The sequence below is a fragment of the Phaethon lepturus genome, unplaced genomic scaffold (genome assembly GCF_000687285.1).
Source record: "Phaethon lepturus isolate BGI_N335 unplaced genomic scaffold, ASM68728v1 scaffold8305, whole genome shotgun sequence".
In the NCBI taxonomy this organism is placed as follows: Eukaryota; Metazoa; Chordata; class Aves; order Phaethontiformes; family Phaethontidae; genus Phaethon; species Phaethon lepturus.
In genome coordinates, this window is record NW_010539845.1 from 7642 (window position 1) to 26565 (window position 18924).

The 18924-nt window shown below is 44.6% G+C and overlaps 1 protein-coding gene across 1 annotated transcript; it reads left to right on the forward strand.

Moving 5' to 3' along the window:
* Positions 1–1416: 1416 nt before the first annotated feature.
* On the forward strand, positions 1417–8523 carry LOC104620894 (ly6/PLAUR domain-containing protein 2-like). Its single transcript, XM_010287244.1, has 3 exons — positions 1417–1468; positions 7307–7426; positions 8312–8523. The coding sequence occupies exons 1-3, from the start codon at positions 1417–1419 to the stop codon at positions 8521–8523; spliced, it is 384 nt and encodes a 127-aa protein (XP_010285546.1).
* The last annotated feature ends 10401 nt before the right edge of the window (positions 8524–18924 follow it).

Genomic DNA, 18924 nt, shown 5'->3' on the forward strand with positions numbered 1-18924 from the left:
GTGTTTTTCCCCTTTCTTAATAGGATTATAAAATTCTCTGCTGAACATGAGGAATGTCCACCCAAGAATATACCAAAATGCATTTCCCTAGATAATTTTAGGCTGGAAATAACTGCTAAACTTTCATAATTAACATAATGACTGTATTATGGAAGCAACTGTGAAAACCATGGATCTGAATTGCTGAGGATGTAGATCATCCAGAAATGTCGTTTGGAAATGAGGCAGGGCTTGCTAAAATAATGAGATGCTAGGTTTGGAGAGCTGAGGATTGGGTTGTTTATCTGGGAATAGCAGAAGACCTTTTAACATTTCAAGAATTCAAGTGATACTAACCCTGAATAAAGTTCCTTTGATGGTGCGATAGATAACAAAGGTGGTGAGATTATCTCCAAAAACATCTTTGTTTCAGCTTTCCCTCCTTCCTTTCCTTATTAAAAGTGTGTGTTGAGTGGGCACCTGGCCACAGAAAGGCTCTTTACCAGTTCTTGCAATTCCGTCACACATTGTAGGAGGATTTACTAGTATGGGGCTAGCCTGAGGCACAGGAAGAGCAGGCAGATGCCTGGGGCAGCAGGGTTTGGAGATGGGAAAGCCAAGGTGTTTGACAAACAAAGAAGTCATGGGCTTGCTGCCAGACTTGGAGAGGGTTAGCTCAGAGCAGAGTGACTTCTCCAAGCACTACCCTTCCTGAATGGCTTGTGGTAGCAAGCCTGAGAGATTCCCTTGGCCCAGACTTTCATGGCCTGGTCCTGTCGTATTCCCAGTGCTCCCACCACCTGTGTCTGTAGAGGGCAGGGGGAGGAGAGAGGGAGGCAGCCCCCTGAAACCCTGCTCACAGCTTGGGGAGAGGCTTTACAATACCAAAACCCCAACCATGCTGTTTCCAGTGGGTAAGGGATTGCAAGTCAGCTTTCCATTTCTCCTCCTGGTGATAAACTCTGGTCCCTGCTGAGGGTAAAAACACGGAGGAGAAAAGTATATGGGGTTTAATGCCTTGCTGTTCACAGCTACAGATGCTTTTTTTTCCCAAGGTTCATGGAAATCAGCCGGGTGTCTCTAAGCACTACAAAAAGAAGGAGTATCAACAAGCTGCAGGGCAAGGCATAGACACTGGAATTATTCAATAGCCCTGGGCTTACACATCATGCCTACACAAAAAGCATCCAGCTTAAACAACCTCAGCTATTGTCCACCATGCAAACTCTCATTTTCTTCTCCAAGGAACACGAAAAGAGATGACAGTATGGCAGGAGGTGGGGCCTGCTTTGTAGCTCAGTCAATACATTTATATCTCAATCAAACTTGTTTTTCCAGTGGAATTGGATCTTGAGTCAGAATCGGTATACGGCAAGCTAAAGCCAGCAGTAAAGAGCGGTGGCAGCCCAGTGACCAGGCAACGAGGGTCCATGCAAGATGAAGGTGTTTCTTTCTCTTCTGTTGGTTGCCATTGCTTTCATGGAGTTCGGTAAGTTCCTGCTCTGACTTATCCAAACTCCTGCAGGAGATGCAGTATGATAGGATGGGGTGCATCCTGTCCCCTCTGAAGTCCACGCCTCCCATTTTGAGCAGTTTTCAGCAAAAAATCTTTCTTTGGAATATTTCCAGCCTGTCAGATGTTCAGGACCATCATGGTCTCATTGGGATTGTTAGTTCAGGCTCTTAAGGAAGTGTCACAGATGAAGTTTGATTATATTGTGTCATTTCTCTAATGCAAATTCCAGCTCTCCCTTTTTACATGTTTGTGCTCACTCTCTCTTTTCTTTTTTCCTTAATTTTCTGTTCTCTTCTTCCAACTTTTGGTACTTAACCCTGAAGCCATCTAGCCAGTTTAACTGCAGTGTGTGTAGCGGCGCTCTCTAATTATATGTTGCACACGCGGTTTATTATGAGTCCAGTCTGCACAGGGATGCCAGGTAAACCTCACCCTCTGTTTCCATCAGTGGGATTCAGTTGCTTTTCCATCTCCAACTCCGCAAAGCCAAACATGGAGGGGTGTTTGGAATATGAGTGTTTTCATTCCCTAGGAAGCAGGGAATCCCCTCATTGCAGGCAGTCCTACATGAGTGGTGATGCCATAACCTTTAATGGTGGAAGGTGACTGCATAGTGGAAAGGACACCCTGGAATAGACTCCCCATCCCTCGATGCTGCCAGAAGAATAACTTCTTGCACAAAAACTTATTTTATACTGACAATCCCAAGCTCAGAGTTCGTGTTAACCTGGGTGGCCAAGGTAAGTCCAATGCAGGATAAGTGCAGGAGCTGTGATTGTTAATTGGGATATTTGCGTGCTCTGCACTACTCCTCCAGATCCAGACAGTGCAGGGTTTGATTTTACCTGTGCCTGATTAGGATGTGGGGCTGTGTTAGGATCTTTTCCTTTGTATTTATTTCCTTTTTATGTAAGGATGTTTTCCTTCCTCAGTCTTTGGGACTGCACAGCAGATTTAGCAAGAAAGGGACAAATGGGTGGAGAAAGAAGGGTGTTTTGGAGGATTTGGGGGGATAACACAGCTGCTGTTTGGAGAAGCAGACCCAGAGCTGGAACAGTAGCCCTTTCTTTTGTGTAGTGCATTGACTGTCCTGTTATACTAAGACATGTGTCCTGGCTCTAGTCACTAGTAGTTCAAAGCCTTGGGGTGCTTGTGCTGTGTCAAGATCAATGGGAGTTTCATGTGCTCATCACAGCTGCTACAGTAGGGATCAGCTATCACTGGTCTCCAGAGCAGGAGATATTTCCTTTCATCATTATACCCTGTTCATTCTGGGGATTTGTGCCTGTTTGTCAATGGAGAGACAGCAGTTCAGAGAGGAACATCATTAATTAATAGAGGCTGGCTTGGAGAGAAAGGGAATCCATGGTCAGACCTCCTTAAGGGAGAGGCAGGATTCTGAAAGGCAGAATGGAGCAGGAAAGCAATGGGGTGGGATACAAATTCAGTCTAGGATTGACTCAACAGCTGAATTTTGCCATCCTGCTTAATGAGACTTTGTCAAGAGTTGGGCCACCAGGGAGCAGAAGCCTCTGCTGTAACCCAGTGCTGCCGTATTTCTCCATTCTGGTCCTTTCCCACTTCCTTGTCTTATTCAGATGAGTGTAGTCAGGATGGATGCTTTGATTTTGTGGCAAACATTGGCAAATTTTAGAAACTTCACAGTGGATTTGGCAGGCAGTATTTTCTTCTGCACACTCTCTGCAAAACTGGGATAAAACCATGATGTGTCTGCAGTTCCTTCAAGTTTCTTCTGAACATGAGTGGAATCTGTGTAATTTTAGCATTTCCTAGAAAGACAGTCAAGGTTGAAGGATGGAAGATCTGCCAATATCGAAGTGAAGCTAGAAAAATCTCTTCGAAGAAATTCCAAGCTTTTCTGCTTTTTTATCTCCGCTTTTACTTTCAGCTCTCCAAAAAGAATGCACTATAACTACACTGAAATATTTTAGCATTTTGTATTTACCTCTTATGTTAAAGAAGGCTTCTAATATATCTCTATTCCTTTTTATAGTTTGATTTCATTTTTAAGCTACTGCATGTCTGCTTGTCTATGTGTAAGTTCACAAGCTCTTAAAACAAAAAGGGACCTCTACAGTTCTGTTATCTTCACAAATATCTACCCTTCACATATAGGCTGGCTAAATATTCCAAAGCTTGTTCAAAACCGGGCTTTTAGACTGAAGGTCTTTAAGTCTCCGAGTCATGGTGTTTCTTCCCTGCTCTGTGGGATGCCAGCTGACTATTGCTGCTGCAGGGCTGCCTCACTTGCAAAGTAAAGCTGTTTCATTCCAGGTTTTGGTTATTTACTGTGTTAAACACTTCTTTTCAATCTCAGAAAAAAACCCAACTCATAGCTGTATCTGTTATTTAACATATTTATCTGTGTTTGAACCTGTTAGTCTGGGTAAGGTTAATGAAAATACGGAGTTTGTACATGTTGGGGACAATGCTGTCTTCATTCGACGTCTCTTTGTGCTTATCTTCTGTTTGTCGTTGTTTGTTTTTTTTTGTTTGTTTGTTTCTGTCAAAGAGGAATACAAATGCCATGGCTTTGACTTGTCCAGTGATGAATATAATGAAATCTGAGACTAATGACAGAAATTCCTCCCTAAAGATGTATTTGACAGCTGTCAGATGTAGAATTGATGCAAACAAAACATCAGTTCACAATGAGCAACACAGAATAATAAAATGAGCTTTGAATAAAAGCAAGATAATTGCTAGATCTGTTTATAAAAGGGCTCTTTATGGCTTACCAGAACTTCAGGTAAAGTTGCATTATCTATTTGGTGGCTTGCTTGCCTCAGCCTGCTGTTATGACACCCCATTTTAGGCATGCTGAGATGAGCAGAACTCTTTTTCTTTTTCAATGAAGTTTAAAGAGATTTCACTGGGACTGTCAACAGGTGGGGTGAGAACTGTTTTCCAGATAGACCAAGGAAGGACTGCTGGTCTGTGATGGTACCAAAAGGCATTGCTATGACTGTAAACCACACACATTCAAATGTCTGGCTGGGGGGTGGAGAATAGGACCTAGCTGAAGCATTGGGTTCCTCAAAAAGACCTGTGGAGAGCAAAGAGCCCTGGAAAGCTTGTCTAAAAATGTCTTCCTTCACGATAAGAAATACCTGACACTCTTTTTTGACTTAATATCTTTAGCTTGGAGTGCTCTGCAAATACTGCATCACAACAATCTGAGCTCTTCAGTGTCTCTAAAACCTCTCTATCTCAAAAGACTTTAGGCACTGAAAGACTTGGGATGTGGTTATTCTGCATGTCTCAGGGCCAATTGGCATCTGCAGACTTGCAAGTGCCTTTGCATCTAAACAGGGAGGTGATGAAAAACATCTAGGAACTGATGGGTGATAAGGTAGGGTGATCTATCTTGGACTGAATTTGGGGACTTGAGTTCCAAAGTCTTTTTCTGTGGTCTCTGTCTAGAGCAGTACATGTCCTCATGCAGATTATTATTGTGGCCACAGTCATGTTTTTAAAATAACTTTTTACATATTCTTCTCATGAAACCAGAATCTCAGCCCAGGGGAGGGGTTGTACTTAATTTGTTCTCATGACTCAGTGAATTTGATGGAGTCAGTTTCTTCTCTCTGGGACACTCTTCTACCCAAGAGCTCCCAGTCTTTGGAAAGAACTGATAGCATGGATTGAAATTCTCCCTGCTGCAATTCACATTCAAGTCTGACTTCTCTGTGTATCAGATCCTTCGCCAAGGGGAAGTCATACTTGACCAACTTGATAAACTTTTACAATGAAATGACTGGTCTGGTAGATGAGGGAAGAGCAGTGGATATTGTCTACCTGGATTTCAGGAAGGCTTTTGACCCTGTCTCTCATAAGATCCTCATAGACAAGCTGGTGATATATGTACTGGATGAGGAGACAGTGAGGTGGGTTGAAAACTGGATGAATGGCCGGGCACAGAAGGTGGTGATCAGTGGCACAAAGTCTACTTGAAGGCCAGTAACCTAAGGTGTAGCCCAGAGGTCAGTACTGGATCCAGTCCTGTTTAATATTGTCTTTAATGATCTGGGTGATAGAGCAGAATGTACCCTCAGTAAATTTGCAGATGACAAAACTGGGAGGAGTTGCTGATACGCCAGAAGGTCATACTACCATCCAGAGGGGTCTTGCCAGGCTGGAGAAATGGACTGACAGGAACCTCATGCAGTTCAACAAGGGGAAGTGCAAAGTTTTGCCCTATAGAAGAATGACCCCATGCAATATATGCTAGGAACCATCCAGCTGGAAAGCAGCTTGGCCGAAAAGAACCTGGGAGTCCTGGTGGACACCAGGTTGAACATGAGCCAGCAATGTGCCCTTGCGGCAAAGAAGGTGAATGGTATCCTGGGTTGCATGAGGTGAAGTATTGCATGCAGGTCGAGGTAGGTGATCCTTCCCCTCTGCTCAACACTAGTGAGGCCACACCTGGAGTACTGGGCCCAGTTCTGGGCTCCCCAGTAAAGAGAGACATGGACATGGAGAGAGTCCAAAGAAGGGACACAAAGATGAGCATGTCTCCTCTGAGGAAAACGTGAGAGGGCTAGGACATCAGGAAACACTTTTTTACAGAATTACTGTAAAGATTTTACAGAATTTTACCGTAAAGGTGATTGAACACTGACACAGGTTGCCCAGGGAGACTGTGGAGTCTCCATCCTTGGAGATATTAAAAACTCAGCAGGACACAGTCCTGGGCAACTGGGTCTAGGTGGTCCTGCTTGAGCAGAAGGATTGGCCCACATGACCTTCAGAGGTCCCTTCCAACCTCCACTGTTCTGTGGGTCTGTGAATCTGTGATCTCTTTCTGATGCTCTGCTAATAAAAAGATAAGGACAAAAGCAGATTCAAAGTAAAAACAGAGTTGGGGTAAACCAGCTACAAGTGTTTTTACTCTCCTGTGGGAATAACACTAAAGGAACTGGGGGATGTGGTTGGAACTGGCAAGCAGAACAATTAGACACTTGGCATAAATATGTGAAGCAGGGCCTGTTGACTGATTGTGATAATGATTAAAATAAAAATATCTTGCAAATTGCACAATTAAAGTATTGGACTTCTCCTGGGTCCCTGCATGTCTTAGCTGGCTGTTGGCACCCAGGCATGATCTTCAAAGAATTCAAGCACTGAGGTGTTGCATTTTGCAAATTCTGTCTGCTGGCACCCAGCCACTGCACAGAATAGTCAGCCTGGTCTTAGGCAACCCAGTTACTCCCACAGTGATAAGGGAGATGCAGGTGGCTCAAGCAGCTCCTTCTCACTATTTCATGAATTTGCTCTTGATTTTTTTTTTAATTGCCCTCATCATTTTTGTTGGAATTGGGACACCCCAGCACATTCAGCCCATATTTAATGCATGTTCTAGGGTGTAGATTCAAAAATTAAGTAAAATTACCCTTACACTCTCTTGTGGACTACTTAAGACCTATCTGCAAAAAAAGCCAACCTACCAAACACCTGATAACAAAGCAAGAACAGAAGGACAGTCTTTGTGCCCCAAACATTCAGCACCCTGGTGTTGACAGGACTTTCCGGTATCGTGGAGTCTTCTGTGTGTGTGTCTTTGTCTTGCTTGACTTGTTACAGGGGGTCTGAACCTACATTTGATCCTGTGCTTTGACCACCAAACTACTGTATTTCTCATTCTCATGGGTACAAATAGATTTTATTATTCCATTCCTGTTCTCAGTATGAGTGTTTTGGAGAGGGACCCTCCCCAGAGGTATCTGAAGGGGCACAGACAGAATCTGGTGTTCCACACTAAGCCCAACCTCATGTTTTTTCTCCTTGCAGTCCAAACCTTGCAGTGTTACACTTGCCATGAACTTACCGCTGTTGATAAGTGCCTGACAATCCAGAACTGCACGACGAATGAAACCATGTGCAAGACAACCATGTATTCTCTGGAGGAAGGTAGGGGGATGAGTTCTTTATCCATATTTTTAACATGAGTCAGCATTTCTAGAGTGAAGACTTCTGGTGTGGGGAGCAGTACCTTTTCTCATTTAAGTAAGTCTGGAAGAGATCTCCTGTGGGGCAGAGAGCAGTCTGCTGCTGTTGCAGAAAGCAGTCTTCATGTGAGTGAATACTCACTAGAATGCAAGCTCATAGTTAATGCTCAATGTTGAGCAGGGTTAGAAAAAACATGTTGACTTGAGCTTGAGACATGGAACTAAAGAGTTCTGGCTCTGCAGGCCATTTGCACGACTCACACAATGGGTATCTGTTAAACAGTTCCTTCCTGACATAAGAACTCTTTTTGAAACCTGGGTGGAGCAGAGAGGCCAGTAGAGATGAGTTAAGCTCAGTAAGGTGGGGACACCAACTTCTGGTCATTTGGAGGCAAAATAGAAATGCCCTTGAGTTCTCTGGAGCTCTGAGAAAGGCATCATCAGTCTGACTGGTGACCCTTACAGGTCATAATTTCTTCAAATGAAGAAATACACTGGGAAGATGGAGGCTCTCTCTTTTGCATGGTCCTGCTGATAAAGCTCTGGTCACGTATGGGAGAGGCAGGAGATAGTGAATAGAGTCAAAGCAGAGGCAGAAAAAGTGCCTAATTGACCTTTTTCTGGGTAAAACTGATCCAGGCAGGACACAGAGGATGCGAGGTGCTGCTCAGCTTGCAGCCGCTCAGTGGACACTGTTTCCTATACTGCCGATAGGAAGTAGACCAATTTTGTTTGAACTGGACCTAAAACTTTGGTGGTGGAGGCACCTAATGTTTCACTAGGGACAAGGGGAGCTCTCCTCCATTCCTCCCATTCCTAACTGTTCCTTTTTCTTGCTTTGCTGTAGTTTATCCCTTCACGGGAGTCTCGACTGTCACCAAGATGTGCTCTTCCCTCTGTATCCCATCTGATGTGGATGAGATTGGGATGACACATCCCGTCTCCTGCTGTTACTCTGACTTGTGCAACATTGATGGTGCAGCTAGTTTGAAGATCAACTTTGTGCCAGTTGGAATGCTTGCATGTTCCCTTTGTGCCTTCTTCTGGACTAGACTGTGAGGAGCTGATGGGGAGGTCTTTCATGCTGAAGAACCCAACAAAGAAGAGAATAAACCCCTGCCAGCCCAGCTTTCTGTTTAGATGCCTCATGGACAACCCTCAACATCTCCCAGGAACTGCTTTTTTAGTACCAGCCCTTTTTCCATGACCAAGAGAGAAGCAAAACTCAGGAAGTCCTGACAAATTTTTGAACTGAATCTTCAACAACTCTCACTAAACTAACTATAAAGTTTCTTTGCTGTACTGGTCTGGTTAGTTTTGAACTAAAAAATTCTGCTGTATGAAGTATATTTAAAGCAAAAAACCTTGCACTAAGAGCTTCCATATCTCCTTAGAGCATTTTTTTGCCCAGGTGTTAGCCAGCAGAATAGCTGAATTGGCCAGTTTCTCAGATGAAATTCAGTTTTGTGATAGGTCCTCTCCACCCCACAGTTTTGTGGTGGCTCTTTGTGCTGTTTAGATCTCCTTCTTTGTACACAAGCAATTAAGGAGACACTTTCTTTGTCCAAAATATGAGGCAGGAGACTAAACTTCCTGTGCCAGTGATCTGCTCCAGGGAGGCTAAAATCTCTTGTTTTCTGTACCCTTTTGAGCAGAATAAAAAGAATGTTATGTTAAAACTGTAGTGATCACTGAAGTTATTTATAGTGGACCTGTCCTCTGATAAAGTTTATTATTTCACTTTACTTTCTCTCCAAACTTCAATTCCACCTTTCAGTGTTGTTTATACAGTGAGATGGGTTAGGTTTTCTGGACAGTCTTGCAGCAGATAGAAACATAGAATAGAATTGTTTAGGTTGTAAAAGACCTTTAAGATCATCAAGTCCAACCATTAACCTAGCACTGCCAAGTCCACCCCTAAACCATGTCCCTAAGCACCACATCTACACGTCTTTTAAATATCTCCAGGGATGGTGACTCAACTACTTCCCTGGGCAGCCTGTTCCAATGCCTGAAAATCCTTTTAGTAAAGAATTTTTTCCTAATATCTAGTCTAAACCTCCTCTGGCGCAACTTGAGGCCATTTCCTCTCGTCCTATGGCTGGTTACTTGGGAAAAGAGACCAACATCCACCTCACCACAACCCCCTTTCAGGCAGTTGTAGAGAGCGATGAGGGCTCCCCTCAGCCTCCTCTTCTCCAGACTGAACAACCCCAGTTCCCTCAGCCGCTCCTCATCAGACTTGTGCTCCAGACCCCTCACCAGCTCCGTTGCCCTTCTCTGGACACGCTCCAGCACCTCAACGTCCTTCTTGTAGTGAGGGGCCCAAGACTGAACACAGGATTCAAGGTGCGGCCTCACCAGTGCCGAGTACAGGGGCACGATCCCTGCCCTGCTCCTGCTGGCCACACTATTGCTGATACAGGCCAGGACGCTGTTGGCCTTCTTGGCCACCTGGGCACACTGCTGACTCGTGTTCAGCCAGCTGTCAACCAGCACCCCCAGGTCCTTTTCTGCCGGGCAGCTCTCCAGCCACTCCTCCCCAAGCCTGTAGCGTTGCATGGGGTTGTTGTGACCCAAGGGCAGGACCCAGCCCTTGGCCTTATTAAACCTCATACAGCTGACCTCTGCCCATCGATCCAGCCTGTCCAGATCCCTCTGCAGAGCCCTGCTGCCCTCCAGCAGATCAACACTCCTGCCCAACTATGTGTTGTGTGTAAGATGTGCAAGATGTTTCCCATTATCACCCACTGGCAGTGGCCTTTCATCAACATTTCTTCTACGAACTCCACTGCTACAAAACTATCTACTGGTATGATTGGGTGATTTGTGTAACAATTTTGTCCTGAATTTGGAATTCAGTGGAATGACTTTCCCCCTTGCTTCAGTCCTCTAGATCATCATCTGCAATTCCCTGTATGTTGGTAAGGGCTCCTACATTTTTATGTTGTCCATCCTGGTCTGATTCTGCATTTTCCCATAATCCCCTTTTCAAGATCTACCAGCAAAAATGTCCTCCTCTAGTTATCACCCTGCCTGTGAAATTTGAGATCATCATTAAAGATGTGATTTAAAGTCTTCTGTGTAGCATATGCATAAGAGCAGGTTTCCAAGAGAGGTGGTACAATTTCCATTCTTGGAAATTTTAATGACTCAGCTGGATGAAGTCCTGAAGAATCTGAGCTGACATCACAGTTGAGAGCTTTGATTGGGAACTTGGGTCCCCCTTCCAACCTGAGTTTCCTGTAATCCTATGATTCACCCGCTAAGATCACTAGAGTACAAGCACCGTTATTTCAGGGCGCTCTGCAAAGTCTGACAGATATTTCTGCAATGATTTTCACCTGTCCTGCATTGCTTCCCACTGCCAAAATGAGATCAAATTTGGAATGAACTGCAATTCTGAATTCACACAGAGCTCCCAGGTTGCTTGAATAAAATTCCTTTGCTGGAACAACATTGCGTAAGCAGTCAGGGTGCTGCACTGGCGTGGAGGTGGCTGGATGAACCCCATCTCTGGCTATGGAAGGACTTTGGAAAGAAGCTGCAGGCTTGCATTCGCTGGCAGTGTGTGCTTTGCAGTGTCCTCTACCTGTGAGCCATGGCCAGAGCTCAGTCCCCAGAGGTGTTTGATATGTTTCTGGCTTTCTGCTGCCAAGGGTGGTTACATGGAGATTCTCCCTTTCTGTCTGTCTGTTTTGACAGTGAGTAGTCTCAGGGTTTGCTGGCCCAGGGGCTGTATCAGGACCACTGTGTGTGGTAACCAACAGTGAAACACCACCGATATGTCTTATTCCATGTTGAGTTTATTCACACTCCCAACCTTCACAGCACCCTTTTAGACTTAATACCACCATTTCATTAAATGTTGTTTGCTTCTCTTTCAAAACCTCAAAATCTCTTTCAACCCCTCTGCCTCACAGTTTCATTCAGATCTCTTGTTCTTACAGATGAGCGGTAGTGAGACTGCTCCCTGTCTACCTTTTCTACACCATTTATGTTATATAACCCTGTGTCCACACCGGTAGCTCTTTTCCAAACCAAAGATGCCTTGTGTAAATTGAGATATCACTCACAAATCCATGAGTACATGAACCCATCTGTACTCCAGGTACTGAGTACAATAGGGAGAGGACCATTAAAAATCCTGAATGAGCCCATGGAGAAAGAAGGGTGTAAAATTTTCTCACTAATACCAGGACATGCACGAGTGCCAAGACACAAATTGGGAACTTCATGTTCTTGATGTGCTACTGCTAAGACCGAACAAACACATGTGATTTGTCATGCCCTGGCAAAATGCAATGGTGACAGGCCACTTTGTGGCCACTGGGTTCTGTCATAACCACCTCTCTGCTTTTCATTGCATCACTGAATGATGTTTGTTACATCCAGAAGCCCAGGGCACTTGACCATAGCTGATAACTTTCTTCTACAGTCTGAAGAAATTGAAGTTTCCCTGAAGCAAAGCTGGTGCCTAGATATATGGATAAGCATTTCCTCCTCTTTGCCCATAGGCACTGGTGTCACAAACCCTATTTTATCTTCTTTCTCCAAACAAAACCAAAGAAAGCCCCATTTATTTTGCATTGTTGTAAATGGAGCGTTTATTAGGATGTGGTCAAAGTACCTGGCTAATCACTCACTTGTCAACGATAGAAAATATATTAGACATTTCCTATTCACTGTCCAGAAGTGTATGTATGTCACCACTTCCGCACATGAAACCAACTAATTACATACTTGCAAATCTCAGAAAGAAATACAACTTCCACAGTTTTTCACAGCACTGCTCTTTCTCAGACATGAGTTCCTGGGCTCAGAGTACACTGTCCTTACCCTGTGTTGGTTGATAAGAAGTGCAGTCATGGCCCAGAACATCACAAAATTATCATGTCAAAGAGCATTTAAAAACAAATACATCAGAAGTCAGATTATTGCGTTATATCATCATCTTAGAGAACAACACTAAAAATACCACTGTAGTCATGGACACTGAGAGTATAAGTCATGGGCAGCGATACTGAAAATGCTTGAAATCAAGCCACTGCTGGGCTTAGGAAGGTGAACGGAGCATATGTGGCTGGTAGAGCTAAAGTCGCATCACCGGACAGGTGCACAGAAGAAAAAACATTGGCTCCCAACTGCAAGAGGTGATGATATAGCTCTGTAGGCCAGTAAACACGATAGTGGCATTGCTCTTAATAGGCCACATTCTTTTTATTGAGTTTGCAAGTCCTCAGGGCTGAGGCTTGTTGGGCTCGCTTTGCCTGAACTTATCTTGACCTGCCTTCAGCATTGTTTTTACTTTGTTCAACTGTGACAGCAGTTTTCCTAATCAGCCAGGTAGCTATGCCTAATTCCCTTTGCTTTTGTTTATTTTTGTGTGGTGCAACTGTAAGTTTACATAGATAGCAGTAACAAGGAGCTGTATGCAGAATGAGCTATTTGCAACCCCAACGTAGTGATAGGGTGTAAAGAAATACAGACCTGGTACAGCAGCAGAAGACTGGAGAGGTGGAGGTGTAGCACGTGGCGCAGAGGACTGCAGTCATGGAGTGATAAGAGATGGGGTACTGGCTTGGCATTAGAGACCCCTCAGATATAAACTACTCACCAACAGTCAGTTAAAGAAATGCAGACCCAGAAGTGGACAAAACTGGCTTTATGGATAACAAAGAGAACAAAGAGCAAATATCAAACCAATACACCACACATGATAAAATCAGATGTCAGGACAACCTGCACCTTCCAATCCAGTAAAAAATGCAAGGTATAAAATTGTTTTAGCAAGAATAATCAAAATGATTCACAGTAGGTCCTTGATTGAGGAAGAAGAATCCATCTCCACCATCATACTGCTCCCAGGGGAAGACCTAGGATGCAGATGACTCACTGTACCTCCCTGTAAGATGGGATGCAGCAACGTTAGTAGAAGAGTGAGCATAAGACAAGGAAAACGGGTAGAAGCTGCTAAGCATGTATATAACAATTTTAACTGTATTGTTACTGAAACTTTTTCTATAACAACAACATTTATTTCCTTTTTCTTTTTATGTCTGTAATAATTTGATCTTCATTAATCATAATTCTTTGATCAAGTTTTCATATGTAGTAATAATAAATCCTTGGCTTTACATATAAGATATGTTTCCTTTTTGCCCATAACAACCTTTTGAGCATAACAAAATTATGGAGGTTCCCAGCTGGGTATGGAGAGATGCCTAGGTATACAGATGCTTAAGTAGGCCTTATCTCAAGGGCTGGTTATTTGGCTGTGGTGCACATCAGTATCTCCACGGGAGATGGGCAGTTCAGCTCCTGACACTGAAGACATCTTTGTGGTGTCTGAGAAACTCATGGTCAGGGGCCATGTTATTCTGGGGAGCAGTGATTTTGAAAATGCCTGGAGTGTTGTGAGGAATGGGGAATCATCTAAAGAAGAGCTCCTAGGGGGATGCCAAAACCCTGTTGGTTATTGCTGTAAGTGTTTTCAATGGAACATAACACCACAAGGCTGAGAAAGTTATGTCACTTCTCTGCTCTGGACCAGTGAGGTGTCTTGTGGCAGGACATGGGGGAGAGGAGTAATGAGTAACACTTTTCTCCTTTCTTTTGTGTCATACCACTGCTTCAAAATGCTCATACTACGAGTTCGAGGATGAACAGTGCAAGTTCTTCTATGAGGAAACGAAATCTGGTAACAACGGGACTCTTCTCTTACCAAGAGCTTGAATGGATTCTCTCTGAGGGGAAATATTTTTTGTAGAGAGTAATGTAACCGAGAATGGGACACAACTATGGTATAGACATCTACAATTGAGCTGCTCCTCCTGGCTCCCTTGAGAATCAGTGGAAAGACAGAGAATCACAATTAATTTGACAAGGACACAATTAATTCAGTATGTTGTTAACATCTATTCTAGGATGGAGTAGGCTGGAAATGGCCATTTCTTAGTGGTGGCTGTTCAAGGAGCTTGAATGAATAATTCTGGTGGAGACTTCCACATTAAACATGTCCAAGGTTTGGTGAGATGGGCCCTATCTTCAGTGTCTTTTCATGTTTCTACCAAGCCTGGCATCACAACAAGCCAGAACAAGGAGCATATACTGGGAAAGAAAGTAAACTCTGACTGCACAGGAGTCCTTGGTGGGGATTTCTCAAGATATGCTAAAACCACAGAGGCAGGCATGTAGCAAATTGGGCTGAGCACAAAAGGTGTTACCTGGGAGAAATCAGAAAGTCCCAACACTCTGACTATCCTGTGATTTCATTAGAAGTAAGCAGTGAGAATTCTTCATGCAGCTGTGTGCTTCAGCCCTCCTTTTTACTATGCACTTGAACCAAGGAGATTTTTTGAGATCCCCATCAGCTAAAAAGCATTAACCACAGCTGATTGCAGCCACTTCTCAGTGCTCATGCTCCAAGACTTTAACCTGTGCGTCTGTGTAGCTGTCATCACTTTGACAAGGCACATGCAGAGGAAGTTAATCTTCCCCTCTCTTCATGGGCCATAGATGCTTCACCTCTTTGATCTCTGGCCAGTTTGTCAGCATGTTTCCCTCATTTCAGCTATTATGGCAGGGATCACAGCTCCTGGATGAGATACAGTCTGAAAAGTAGAAAATCTCTGTGGGTGAGGCACTATGCTTTGTAGTTGCACCCCCAGAACAAAACAGAGCTCTCAAACCAGAGGGCAATGCTATCTATCTGATTAAATATAAACAACATGCATTCCAGATTCCTGAGGGAATTGGCTGATGTAGTTGCCAAACCACTCTCCATGATATTGGAAAAGTCCTGGCAGTCAGGTGAAGCCCCTGGAGACTGGAAAAGGGGAAACATTGCATCCATTTTCAAAAAGGGCAGCAAGCCAATTACCGACCCATCAGCCTCACCTCTGTGCGGGGGAAGATCATGGAACATATCCTCCTAGAAGTTCTGCTAAGGCACATGGAAGACAGGGAGGTGATTCGACACAGCCAGCATGGCTGCACCAAGGGCAAGTCCTGTCTGACCAACCTAATGGCCTTCTATGATGAAATGACCACATCAGTGGACAAGGGAAGAGCTACGGATGTCATCTATCTGGACTTTGATAAGGCCTTTGACAAGGCCTTTGACACGGTCCTCCACAACATCCTTCTCTCCAAATTGGAGAGAAATGGATTTGATGGGTGGACTGTTGGGTGGATGAGGAATTGGTTGGATGGTCGCACCCAGAGGGTAGTGGTCAACGGATCAATGTCCAGATGGAGATCAGTGATGAGTGGTGTCCCTCAGGGGTCCATACTGGGTTCAGTACTCTTTCATATCTTCATCAATGCCGTAGACAGTGGGATCGAGCACACCCTCAGCACGTTTGCAGATGACACCAAGCTGAGTGGTACAGTTGAGACATCTGGGGGACAGGATGCCATCCAGAGGGACCTGGACAAGCTTGAGGAATGGGCCCATGTGAACCTCATGAGCTTCAACAAGCCCAAGTGCAGGGTCCTGCACCTGGGTCAGGGCAACCCCTGGTATCAGCACAGGCTGGGGGATGGAGGGATGAAGAGCAGTCCCATGGAGAAGGACATGGGGGTCATGGGGGATGAAAAGCTGGACATGAGCCGTCAATGTGCACTCGCAGCCCAGAAGACCAACCATCTCCTGGGCTACACCCAAAGCAGCACGGCCAGCAGGGCGAGGGAGGGGAATGTTTTGAAGTGCTAGGAGAGGCAGTGGTTCATGTCACAGGTGCAAGGCAAGAATTTCAAGGAGAGATGGATAACTTGATGTGTCCAAAAGTTATCTGAGGAAATCAGGCAGGACTTTTCTTGGTCAGTGGAGAGAGATTGGCTTTGCACTAGACATCCATCCCACCCCTTCCTGATGCTTGTATGTGGCTACGACGATTTGCTACCTATTTTTTTGTTAATGTGAATGTCTCCCAAAGTGATCTGCATTCTCTTCCTAGCTCAGCTCGGTGATGAACTTTTATAGATCAGTCTGGCTGTAGCTGATTGCTGCAGCTACAAGCCCAAGATCCTTTCCCCTGGGCCTTGGAACCATCTAAGACAGGTTTCCCCAGGGAAAAGCAGGTATCAGCCAGGACTCTTGATAAACACAACATCACTGTACGCAGAGCTAAGCTACATACAATGTATTTCTCTGAATGTACTGTGTTTTCTCCCTTTCCCCAGCGGCACCGAAAAGGGAGTGTGTTGGCTGGAGAGGTGAACGTTCTGCTTGGAAGCCCTCCAGCTAAAATCCAGCTTTGCGACTGCGCGTGGCATAGCGCAGGCAAGAAAACTGTCAGGCAGCAGACACCCCTGCCAGAAACCTCCAGGTTTGAGACCTTGTACAGCTGCTTCTGAAAGGCCTGAGAAGCCCGGACCTGTGTCGTGCTTCCAATCCTCACAGAGCAATATGAATCTATTGTGTTTGCTAATTCTTCCTTAGAGGACACATTTCAGGAGGCCAAGGCATTTGTGCTGTCTCCTGCTGAGATTGCAGAGCCATTCAATAATGTCTGTAGGAGGAGGCATGAAGGTTTCCTTTTCTGTCCCTGCATAAACATGCACTTTACTGCTGCTGACAGCGTGAGCCGCAGTCTGAATTTCAAGGTGTGCTTATGCTGTCCCCTCTGGAAAAGCATCACTCGAATTCCGTGCTGTCCACAGAGTTGCACAGCAGGATCTCATCTCATTTACTGCTTATTTATTATTCTCATTTGCTGTATTTCTCCATACACCTTTCTGATCAAGCCTGGAGAGACCCACCTTCAACAATGCTGTGCTACATCACCATCCTGGAAAAAAAAACGAGTAGTAGTACCCAGAGTGAACGTCACAGTTTGCAAGCAGAGGTGCGTGTGTGCATAGGCAGGGAAGCAGTTACGCACACTTGTAAAATCCAGTAAGCTCTTCTGAAAACTTGTTTTTAAAACAAATATGGATGACTTATTTCAATCAAAGAAGAATACCCATAGTTATATAAGAGGAAGATTATCTTTCACTTATGACTCTGTAAATATGACTCATGCCCTTAAGGGTAAGGCTGTGTTACCCATCAGTGGTTATGCACTTGCAAATCTGTGCTCCCTATGGCAACTTCACCTTCCCCTTTGCAAACAAACTGTGAAGGACTTGGGTACAGCTCTGTAGTCCTCTGAAGAGGGAGAATCGACACTATTGCTGACATTTGGAAAGGTATCCAGGTGTAAGCAACAGCAGCCGGTGTATGGTGAAAGGCATTTTGAGGGTAAAGCAGAAAACAAGGAGTTGCCCCCTGGTATGGATCCAGATCTGGAGTTATAATACAGATGAGGTTGGAAGGGAGCTCTGGGGTCGGTGGTCCAACCCCCTGGGCAAAGCAGGGCTAGTTTGGGGTCCAACCCAGCTAAAGTCTTCATTAGCTGCTGTTACTTCGCACATGAGCAGACCCCACATGAGCACAGATCTGTCCTCCCCTTGCCCAGCCCCAAGGCAGCAGCACGAGCAGTAGTATTGCTTCGGACAAACACACACCTGGGAAACCTGCAGATTTCAGTCCTGATTCAAAGTCCATGTTAAATATATAGGTTGTGAGACTTTCCCCAGGCTACAGTAGCATGAGGGTGGGATGGGAACAGAGCCATCCTTCAGGTTTCCCTGAACCATCAGCTCTCCCTTATTCACGGATAATATTTCTCGCAAACAGAACTGTTTCTGTTCTTTGGGACATGTTTGCAACCTGCTTCTGGTTTTCCTTGGAGTAATCAGTCATTTAGAAGTGTTCACAAACCACACAGAGCCTTTGTATTTCTTTTTGCGAAGGGCTTTGGATCAGTGCCACATACAAGTTTGCGCAGGCTTACAGCATGGCTTCTCTGACTGCAAAATGGGAAGAGTATTTACCACCCAGCTTTGATGCTGAAGTCCTTGTGTCTAAGCTCAGACTCTGAGCTCCCCAGAAGGAAAGCTGTTAAAGAGCTTCAAAGCCTTGTTCCTATGATTTCTTAGCTTGGCAATGAGTCCTTATCAGTGGGCCCGTTTGTTTTATATCCGGGGAGCGCTGGACACTTTCCAGATGCAAAGGCACTAGTTTTCCTGAGATTCTGATTTCTGATTTTCTGATTTTTTCTGAAAAATAATTTTCTGATTTTTTTTTTTTCCTGAGATCCTGATTTCTCACAGAAATCCTGGCGCTTGGCTGGAAGTATTGCAGTCTTCATCCCCCAAAATCAAGGTCTGGATGCCCAGCACATCCTTGTCCTACTTATCAGACTGAGTTAGAATATGCAGCTATTTATAATGGAAACCTACATCTCAGTACCAAAATTAGAGTGGAATAAAACCTCATGAGGCATTAAAAAAAAAACATTAGAAATACCAGCACTGCATTTCAAGAGCCGCAGGTATGCCACAGACCTGGTTTGCTTTAAAAGCTGTTGTATGGGGTTCTGGTGGCCAGGTTTTGGTACCGGGGGCTGCAGG

Coding starts and splice junctions, on each gene's coding strand:
- LOC104620894 (XM_010287244.1), top strand. CDS start 1,417: ATGAAGGTGTTTCTTTCTCTTCTGTTGGTTGCCATTGCTTTCATGGAG. Junction 1,469..7,306: donor CATTGCTTTCATGGAGTTCG/GTAAGTTCCTGC, acceptor TTCTCCTTGCAG/TCCAAACCTTGCAGTGTTAC. Junction 7,427..8,311: donor CATGTATTCTCTGGAGGAAG/GTAGGGGGATGA, acceptor GCTTTGCTGTAG/TTTATCCCTTCACGGGAGTC.